At 36.8% G+C, this 11,509-nt stretch overlaps 1 protein-coding gene across 1 annotated transcript; it reads left to right on the top strand.

The window, feature by feature from the left end:
- Positions 1 to 250: 250 nt before the first annotated feature.
- On the top strand, positions 251 to 5,953 carry LOC139973769 (fibrinogen-like protein A). Its single transcript, XM_071980632.1, has 6 exons — positions 251 to 293; positions 1,153 to 1,221; positions 1,971 to 2,137; positions 2,538 to 2,840; positions 4,366 to 4,645; positions 5,012 to 5,953. Exons 1-6 carry the CDS (start codon positions 251 to 253, stop codon positions 5,278 to 5,280), a joined length of 1,131 nt encoding a protein of 376 aa, XP_071836733.1. The 3' UTR covers positions 5,281 to 5,953.
- The last annotated feature ends 5,556 nt before the right edge of the window (positions 5,954 to 11,509 follow it).

Here is an 11,509-nt window from a genome sequence, read left to right as displayed (position 1 = left end):
ATATTAATAAATCGGAGGATATATCAGATAGGTGTGTACTGTCTTTCAACAATCACTAACGATTTTTCATGTCGGTCAGCAATATTCTTACTTTTCTTACAGTATAGCTCAATCTCAAAACTCTCACTCAGCTAATAATTATCTCCGTCTTGTGGTTTTGAAACATTTGGAAGATTTTGCCATTTTGGTCAGGATAAACTCTTCTCAAAAGGTTTGAAAAATGGCACTGTGTGTGCGTACTATTGAAGGAATGTATCTCATATTAATTCTCCTTGGTGGTAGTTGCAGCAAAGGTAAGCCTATATCAATTATTTTACAAATGGCGGTCATGACAAGCAACAATGTATCCCTCGACTCTACTTTTTTTCGGACGCGTTCTAAAATCTGGGAGGGAACTTACTAGTTGAAACATTATATCTTTCTAGAAACCGGTCCAACTGATTTATAGTTTTTCTCCTTTTTGGGGGTGGGGGAGGGGGGAAGGGGGCCTGTGTATGTTATACACGGTGCACCCTTGCTGTTCCTCATACGACCAAGAGAAAGCTCTCTTAACTTTACTTATGAACCTGGTTAAGTTAACGCAACAATAGCTGAATGATTTTTTCTTAATTCTTAGACATTTGTATTTCTTCAAATGTAAAAGTATTTCCACATAACAGGAGAATAATAAGAGTTTAATTCATTCCCACACCCCCGCAATAAACCTATAGTTCGATCACAACTATGATCTGTCTTCTGTCATGTAAACTGACTTGTACCAGAAAAGCATTAAACGGTATTCATTTCTACAGGTGCACCAACAGTGCAAGTTCACAAACACCACATTTGAATGTAAATGAAAATATAAATGAATCATTATGGTTTCTTTATGGTGTCACAGATTATTGTTCAACCTATAGTCTCGTTAACCTTACTCATTTATACTTTACCTACTGAAGTGAATTGTGTCGAATCTCAGCAACGCAGGAGTAGGCCTAATGAGGGCGGGTGGGGGGGGGGTAGGGGAGGGGAAGGTGGATGGGAATGCACAAAATGTGCTAATGAGTTACATAAATAAATATTTTTTAATAAAACCAACGGATGTATTTATACTGAATTAATGTTTATGCCGTAATAGAAAACAACTGATTCGCTCTTTTTCTTAATTTGCAGGACAAGACGCGGAGGATAAAGTGAAGGGCTATTTTAAATGTACTCCTAAGAGAACGGTTGCTTCGCAAGGTAAGGCAAAATGAAAGGATTAAAACATTTATACATATATAGCCTTTTGACCTTTTTTTTTGGAACTGATTGTCATGAAACGTATATTTGCAGCATGGCACAATTTTAAACGATGTTTAGTGTTTATTTATCCTAACAACGCTTAACGAAACTGAAGGCAGAAACATATATACCTATTCTGTAATATTTACCGGTCTTCAAGACTATTGCTTTTGAAACACCTTAACACGTGAAAGGCAAATACTATGGAAGAATCGGATTTTCTCTTCAGGAGAAATTGTTTTATAACTTGCAATAATTCTGCTAGAAGTCGTTCTAGTCTTGTTAAACTTAAAGCAGCAATTAGCGCATCTGAGGATGATATGAAGTTACCGGTAATCCTTGACAATTTTTTAAAACTATACGTATAATTTTGTCTTTTATTCGTGATATCTAGATGTGATAATGGTTTTTTTTTCTATGCCAACAAACTTAAACGCACAATCATATAGAGTCACCGATATGGATTCATTTAACCAATCAGACACTAGGATCAAACCACCCATTTAACTGTTGGGAGAGTGAATTAACTGTAAAATGATTGCGGGTGAACATTACAGTGTAGACTCAAAGCATACTTTACCATGAAGTAAAACAGCGAAATATATTTCTTTTTTGTTAAGGTAAATAATAGCAGTGATCAGCAACAGTTGGTCAGATATTGAAGTTGTGAGTAAGATGTTGCTGTGTTTCATTTTCTTTCACTCAAGATCATACAACCGGTTATGACAGCACCTCCTCCCAGATTAACACGTCTCCTATTAGCACAACTGTTTGTGAACAAGGTATGGAGTTCTGCTACAATGTAACTGAGTTTGGCTGTGCGACGCCTGACCATTGTGTATGTAATCTCACAAGTACCAATACAACAATCTCGGTGAGTCAAAAAAGATTTTACTCGAGGAAAGAATGTCTTTCTTTGCTTCAATTTAGCTTAAAGTATTGAAAAACCTGGTTCAAATCACATGCAACCTTGACAAGTAGGCCTATGTTAGGATTCTCAAGTATTATCCAAATTTCTAAACTACTAAGTATAACACAAAAATGTGAATATATGCAACCCTCAGAAGGTTAAGTATTATATCAACAATGGCGACTGACGGCCAACTTGAACCCAAGGAGTAATAGGATTCATGCTATACTTAGTCAGAACAGGGATATGTCTAAATAAGTGGGCAGTGAATTTTAAAGACTGTTGTGCAACCCATATTAATGTTTGCAAGCAGAGATGGAACCCGTGCATTGCCTTCATCTTATCATTTCTGTTTCCTCAACAGGCCGGTGGATTTTATGTCAATGGTAATTGTACAAAGAGGGCTCACTGTATCAACGGCAATGTCACCTGGGATGGCGAATACAGTTGCAGCCCCAATGCACAGTGTGAGGAACAAAGCAATGTTCGTCAATGTTACTGCAGGACTGGTTACCATGGTGATGGCCAGACATGCGAGTTCCCCGACTGCAAAGGTGTTTATGACAGCGGTTATAATACCAGCGGTATATACACTATTAAACCAACCAACTGGACTGGATCACCATTTACTGCTTATTGTAACATGACTGACGGAGGTGGATGGACGGTAAGTCGCTATGCTCAGTAGACACTCTGTTCATTTATAGTTTGATTGTTACATTCACCAATGTCATCATAGACACTGGTCGTTGAGTCCAGTTGGTTACAGCTCAAAAACGATGATTGACTGCATGAACGCCATAGTCTCAGTGGCGGGGCATCCATACAGTCAGGGGCGGACCCCCCCCCCCCCACCTGACGGACTCAAATAGACTGCTGGCGCCCTTTTCAGCTTTTTACCACTTTTTACTTATTCGCGATTATTGACTTTTTTATTGCGCTCTCATCTACCTATTGACATTTGTCACATTTTGTTGGCGTAATTTTCTGACAAAATACTCTAACAGCAATTTATTCTTCGTCTATCTGCAAATTAGCAAGGCCCGGAATTGGGTCATATCCGGCGAACTAGGGAGTATCTTTACTCAAAAGAATTCTGTACGCTCCGCGGCAACCTGTGGTGGTGCTCCGCTTAGATAGTGTCGAAAGCGCCCATACAGACCATTCTCGCCTCCTTGACCAATACCCCTAGCTCCGCCGCTGCGTAGTCTTATGTTGAGTTCTAGTCTATGTAATGTTCAATGTGATCCATTAAAACGCAGGGACATTTTGCAAGGATTCTTAGTGGGGAGCCCATTACAAACAAGGCAACTTCACCGACTTCCATGGGAAAGTCCTTGCTGTCGTCAAATGTTCACCCCCTAACTCACCCCCCCCCCGCCCCCCCGTTCGGATGAAACAATTAAAAACTGGCAAATTTACCAATGAAGCGCACTTTGTAGATAAAATGTATAACAATTTCGGCTGAAACAGTTGAAATTTCGATATGAAACATTTCTAGAAATGTTGATATCAACAGTGGAAATTGGAGTAATGAAATGTTGTTATTTCCGTATTACGGCAATCTTACGAAAATATGGTCGAAATGAGGAGATATGACTGTCTAAATTTTGATATAATAAGCCACAAATTTGAGAAGAAAATAATAACAAAAGATGAAACTTTTATACTTAACAAAACAGAAGACGAAATTGTGAGAAAATATTTGACGAGGAATATATATGTATATTAATTATGGTTTTGCCCCAACTAAATTTCCAACTTACTCACCTTACAAATTCCAACTCGCTCACTCAGATCTAACAGTGCTATTCTCCTAAAGCCACCAAACTTAAAACTAAGACGTACGGTGAGCGTTCTTTTCAATTTGCGCTCCCCCCCCCCCAAACTCTGGAACACTCTCCCCATGGGGTTTTGCACCCACATTAGTAACGCCCCTACCATAGACAATTTTAAACGCTTCTTAAAAACTCACTTATTCACGTGCTTATCCTCATTGACCTTTTAATTGTTGTATCTTTAAGTTTTTCTTCTACTATTCTGTATTTTTGTACTCATTTTGTTTCCTGTAAAGCGCGCATTGAGACCGTCGGTATAATGCGCTATATAAATAAGTATTATAATTATTATCATCACGTAGTTTCTTATGTGGTCAGAGTGTATCAGATTTTCTTTTGTTGTTTTTATTTCAGGTGTTCCAACGTCGTGTTAATGGTTCCGTTGATTTTTATCGTAATTGGACCAGCTACAAAGAAGGCTTCGGTGAGCTGGACCATGAGTTTTGGTTGGGTAATGACAAGCTGTACTATCTCACCAATCAAGGTAGCTACACACTCAGGATTGATCTGGTGGACAGTGAAGGAACTCCATTCTACGCTAAATATGATTTATTCCGGATCAACGATGAAAATGACAAGTATCGTCTCTCTGAACTGGGTTCTTTCGACGGGACAGCACGTGACACACATTCCGGTAATTTTTTATAGAGTACTAACCTTCCCCTTTAGAGCTCATCCAGTAGAAATTGAGGGGGGGGGGGATCAATCCGTGTTGGTATGTCGAAACGAATGGGGCCTGTTAACGGGGGTGGATAACAGCGGTGACCACATTTGTTATAAAGAAAGCTCCATGTAGTGGGTAAACTCAACAGAGTTTACAAAACAAGGCGAAAGAGATATTATAGAACAATTAATCCAATTGGTGGAAAGAATACACTTTTCCTATAAACAGACACAGATACCCAAGCTAAGATACCCTGAATTTCGAATATTGATATTGTTATATTAATGCTTTGGTGTTTGTTTCCTGATTTTGTCTTTTCTTTTTCCGTGTTTACAGCTAACGATGCTATGTATTATCACTTTGGACAAGCTTTCAGTACCCACGACCGCGATAATGATAAAATATATCACTCCTGTGTAAAAGAAAGATATGGTGGTTGGTGGTACAAAGGCTGCTGTCCTGCCAATCTCAACGGCAAATACAACGCTACTAACGTCGGTGACGGTACTTATTGTTGTGGTCTGGAATCAACTGTTTGTTGGAGAAATCTACCTGGCCCCAATCACAATATTAAATACACCGAGATGAAGATTCGACCTGTTTAGGTGAAGTTGATCAAATTGTCCGTTGACAAAATAAAATAGACACAATCGCGAAAAGTCATAATCATTTATAGCTTAGATGATTTAATGATCATTTTCATGTATATAGTTATATTATATTTGTAGACAGTCATATGTGTCCAGTTCAACCAATACGCTACCTTCCCAGGTGACCGAATCATTTAAAACAGTTACTATGTGTATTAATTATTGTGTTTATAATAGGCAACCCTCAATTTGATTCCCTAATATTTTCTTTTCTGATTTTTACATGTTTGCTATCGATTGACATATAAACTACACGTTAATCCAAAACTTTTGTTAGCGTATGCAAAATATGAACAAGTTTGCCCAACAAGATATGAAAACCAAATGTCAACGTTGGCGAAGCCTTTTGTCATTTGAGGATTTTTAAATGACGTCAAAGTGTACCTATCCATGTCATAGGTTATAATGTATCATAGGTCTATGATGTATAATTTTGTGGAACACTTTCTTCCTGAAAATTGAAATCAAATTTGAAAACAAAATTTTATGAAGAGGGATAATTAAGCAGCAATATTATAGTGGACACAAACAAAATAGGGACGGATTTGATCGGTTAAGAGCCAAAAAATATAATTGTTGTTAAAAGTGACTTCAAATGTCAGATAAAGGTGTAGAAAATTCTCAATTTTTAAATGATGTAGACTGCACAAACAAAAGCTTTGACAGTGCAAGTTGTTACTATAATAATCTCTTGTTTTCACACAGGGTTACGATGCTAATGTTTGTGATTATAATCTATCATATAGTAAGAAGGATGGGATTATACTAAAGGGTATTCGTTATCCATGGGATAAGATTACTCCTCAAGTTAACGGGCAAAAAAAAACACGTTACACTTCATCACGAGCGATGTTTGAACGAGCATGTCCTAGGTAACCTCTTACGCCGACCTAAACAATATTTTTCGATATAGTCTTGAAGATCTAGATTCTTACAACTGACCTCCCCCCCCCCCACCCGACACTGATCAAGGAGTTGTACTGGTTCACTGGACTGATGTGGGGGCACCACACGACGGCTGTTTCTTGGTAACGACCGTTTCTCTTTTAGTTCACACTCAAACGTATTTTCCGAACTATATTTAGATGCAATTGGTAAGACTATAGGAAGCTTGAACCGAAATCGCCGCGTACACTAAAAACGCTACACGTTGAGCAGCGTTGCAACCAAGTCACTTTGTGTCAAAGTCAAGTCACAAGTCCTTTCATTTCATTACAAGTCAAATCACAAGTTTAATAGCAACTTATAATGTTACACTATAGAGGTGGTCCCAATGAAAACGTCTAAGATTCAACAAAACTTCTTTGTGAAGTGATACTTGTCCTGTGTATGACGCACCACATGAACACTATAAGCTCCAGCTGCAACGTTATGAGACGAGTAAATACTACAACAAAGTATCTTGTTGATTTGAGAGCACTTTTACCCCCACCCCCCTCTCTATCTCTCCACCACCTCCCTCTCTCTCATTCAATATAGAATATGAAAATGTGACATAAATGGTAGTAAAATCATACTAACTAATTCTATATGAGCAACATCACTAATATAATACCATCAGGTGTGGGGCTCAGCTGACTTAAAATTAGATACTGCCACGTATACAATCAACCCGTAATACAACATAATAGCCCACTACACGTGTTATGATAAATACGTCTAAAAGAAGGGATACTAAATTTAGTCTTCGAATTTTATGCTAAAAGTAGATAATGAAGCGTATAATTAAAAAAAAAACATCAATAAAGTATCAATACAAATCTTGGCAAAGAAATATTAAATGTCGGAATATTAAGATAGGATGTAATAGTCGTCTTCACAATCTCCATTTTGTTTCATCATCGTCGTATATTGTTTGTGACGTCATATGACACGCCAAATCATGTCAATCTTTTAATAAGTTTATTTCATGATGCAGTGGTATAGTTATTACCAAATGAAAAGTATTCTAGAATATCTATAATAAAAATACGTTGCACTTTGAGCCGCTCGTGCATTGAATGGCGTCTCCATTTATATGTGGAACATTGGAGTGATACAAGAACAGATTACATTGAATACTTAATTTCGATTTTACGCACAGCATTCGTCTCTTCATTTTTCACCAAAAGTCTACTCTGGTTATATCAACAAGTCCAATATATTAAAATCAAACACACTGACGTCAAGAGAAAAAAAAACATTAACAATAAGATGATGTTTCAATAAACAAAATCGTTTTAGGAACAATGAAAAAATAATAATTCAAGACTGGAATATAAGTCTAATAAGTAATATATGTATGATTTAGTATCTTAAGTAACTGTGTTACAATAGTTAACTATATAATATGTGTATGTACATGGTGTATTTATGTTACGTGGTTTCTGTTTTTTATTCAAGGGTTTAAAATTCTCGTCATTAACTTAGTTGAAAATCGTTAAACGGTTAGTACCTCTCATTAACAAACCCATGTTAATATTTTGTGGTGACTTCATGCATGGATACAAAATATCATGAGTAGCAATGAAAGCTCTATCACTAACGACCACGGTCTTTCATGACTGTAAACCAGTTGCATCAATGTGTTATTTATAGTGATTTTCGTATAGGCCACATTATCGAATTATTCGAAAACCGATTTCTTATATGCATACACACACACATTCACACATATATACACACACGCACCCATACATGTTAACATTCAAACCGAGGACCCCGTTGTATTTTCAATTGTTCAAATCCCCCCCCCCCTTATCCCCGTACCCTAACCTTAACAATACCCCATACAATAGAATTCTTCCGAGGACCTGGTGATTCTTTAGAAATCACAACCGAGGACCTGGAATTCTTTTGTTCAAGTCCTCGGTCAGAAGACAAAACAAACGCATACACACACATATAAACGCACACATATATACATAACTGTTACTTTAAAGTTGATGATTGTTAAGCAAAATGTATATAGCTTAAATAATTGCAGTTTTACTCGTAATAGTGATCTTATTTTGATGAATCAAATATCCTCACTACTACTTATGGTTTTACAATATTGACCTTAAAGTTGGTCCATCCTTGCACAGTTCAATATGTTAACAGGTCATTTTTTGGGGTGTGGTGGGGGTGGGGGGGGGTCAATTTACAATGGTTTTTGTATGTATAAAATGCAAGGTTTCTTCATATCATTAAAAGTTACACACTGATGATAAATCCAACACAACTCGTCCTTTCAATATTTGTTCAATAGTATACCTTTGTGTTATTCTAAAACGTGTTAAGATGTTAAGAACCATAATTAAAAGAAAAACTGAAGTCGTTCTGGAGGGATTTATCCTGAACCAAATACTGCTGTTGAATATTGGCAAGATCATCAGACGTAGCTTAACATCAAAGTACACTTCATTTTAATGTTCTGTATTCAATAGCTTATGTTATCGACGTTATGTAATAAATGTTGATTACTCAATCACGCTTTGTCGCAGGTGGAAACATTCATTTATGTTAATCTAATAGTGACCTTTAAGTAGAGAGGCTATTACACTAGACACAGACTATAGGTATCTTCGTATATAGAAAAAACAAAAATGAACTAGACGAAAAGTTCTCCATAACGGCAACAAAGATCTGTTTGCAGCTAATTGTAAAAGAGATAACTTGTGCTACCGAAAGACGATATTACTCCGCCAGTCTTAATTTTACGCCTCAAGATGATTGTGCAAACCTACAATCTCTACGGCATCTCCCCGACCACAACCCCCCCACTCTACCCCGCCCTCAACTCCCCCACTCTACCCCGCCCTCAACTACATTCGTCAGATGAAAGATCCATTACGACCGTAATATCCCCTTCATTTCACGTTATATTTCGATCGTTTCCAGAGGAAAATAATTCGATAATATAATTCCTCTTAGAAGTACTTGGGTATACGATCTAATATTTACTTACCGGCCCCTCTGCTAGTTTCAAATCGCCCTGAAAGTAAAACGTGTATAAAGCAGCAACTATACTTTACCTGTGAAGGTCTGGACAGCCACGTAACTAATGTAATCGTCGTGTCTGAAATTCATCAAATACAGACAACATAGTATGACTTGAAATTATGCTTAAGATAAATTAACGCACACAAAAAGTGTGTTTTTGTAGTCTATATTTCAGTTTTGGATTGACATTAAACCAGAGATCATTTCAAAACTGACTAAATACAAGGAAGAGAAATGGTATTTGACCAGACTCGAGCTTGTGAGCTTTTAAACAAGGGTTTCCCTAACTTACCCCCCCCCCACGAACCCCCTGTGGATGTCAGAGTTGTCCACGAACCCCCAACTTTTCGAGACACGATCTGAGTCATTGTTATACTATAATACGCATAACAGTGCTTCGTAAAAGATCAAGTTCAAGTTCAGCTCTTTATCTTCACGACATACTGTCATGCGTACACCAACTTCACGCGGCCTGTGTCTGTTTCATAATTCAGTTATTTATCACATGCACGGTACGTTACAGCTATGGCAACATATGCGTATGGAACGCGAAAAGAGTTTGTCGATAGGTACGACTTTTGTACATTACTAAATTATATGATATATCAGATTTTAGTTCAACAAAAAATACTATAGTTTTGACTTTCAGAAACGTCTCAAGATCCCCTGGGATGGACTCACGCACCCCCTGGGGGTTCATGCACCCAGTTAGGGAACCCCTGCTCTATATGGACATGGTTTTGATCCTAAAATATAAATTAACAGCAACTTTTGTTTATTAATCAACTTCATTCACCAGATTATGGTTCTTCTATGATACTATGAGGATTTGGTTTTTGACCAATATTACTTCTAAAATATAAAACCCCACACATGTTTTGTTAATGTTTGGTAAATCCAGCCATGTGATACAACCCACAGCAATACAGACAAGGCCAGAGCCTTCAGCTTCCTTTGATGATGCAATGAAGTACATTAGATGTCCAAGTTATACCAACTTATACTTAAGCCTGTTTTTTCAGCATAAAATCATTCTAAATAACATGATACCATGTCCATGATATGAATATTCATAAACTTACATTTTCCTGGTTTACCAGACAGCCGACAGACTTTCAGAAACGTCTCACGATCCCCCTGGGATGGACTCACGCACCCCATGGGGGTTCATGTACCCTGCAGTTAGGGAACCCCTGATTTAAACTGTGCTGACCTTGAACCGGTGTAATTGATTCAAACATATATAGACAATTGCATGCAGCCATTTGTTTAAAAAGTGCGGAAAGCTGTAAGATACTGATCGATCAGTTATATTTTATTTCTGTTAATAAGCGATGCAAACCTCATGGCTGAAAATGATATGAAAAACAACCCACGAAGCCCTTGAATACGTCATCATGACAAACATAGTATATATGGAAACCTTAAGATGCCGTTAGATTGGTAAAATCCGTTTTCAATGCAATATTGATGCAATTGATCATTTTGTAGCCAATTTTTGTTTAAAAGGTGATAACTATTTCCGATGTTAGCGTAATTTATCATTTTGTTGCAAACTGCTGAATTGATCAGATTATTAATATAAGTGATCAGTTTATGACGATTTTGTTAAATTGATGACACTTGATATATAATCATATTGCAGCAAAAAGTCGAATTGTTCGCACATTAGATTCACGAGATGTCATTTCCCCCAATTGCTAATAAACGTTAACTGAAAATGTAATCATCTTCATGCAAATTGCTTCTTTACAGAAAGATCCCAACATGTTTAAAGTACCTTATCGTTTACGAAACTATTTCTCGTGTATCTGTAGCTATAAACTGAGAGTGATTACGTAACACATCTTTAATGAATTTAGGTTTATCAAATGTTTGGCTTTAAAACAACGAAATAACATTATTAAAATAAATGACGCATGATTAATAGGTTTAACATTTTTAACATGTAATCATGGGACATGCCTTTGCTGAGCAACATTTGTAAAATGAACATACTTTTTTTCTTCATTTGGTGTGACATGCGTTTTAGTAGACAAAGTATTCGTTTCACTGGTTATCATTGACTATCGTAAATAATACTATTCGAAAAAAATAAAAAGTATATTTTTAAATTTGATAAATCAATTAAACTTGCCAACCTTGATGAATTATAGGTATGGAATGGTATCAAAATATTCCAGATTTCCAGATAACACACGGAGTTACTGTAAAATTAAAT

The sequence above is a fragment of the Apostichopus japonicus genome, chromosome 9, assembly GCF_037975245.1.
Source record: "Apostichopus japonicus isolate 1M-3 chromosome 9, ASM3797524v1, whole genome shotgun sequence".
In the NCBI taxonomy this organism is placed as follows: Eukaryota; Metazoa; Echinodermata; class Holothuroidea; order Aspidochirotida; family Stichopodidae; genus Apostichopus; species Apostichopus japonicus.
This window is presented reverse-complemented; position numbering and strand designations above follow the sequence as displayed.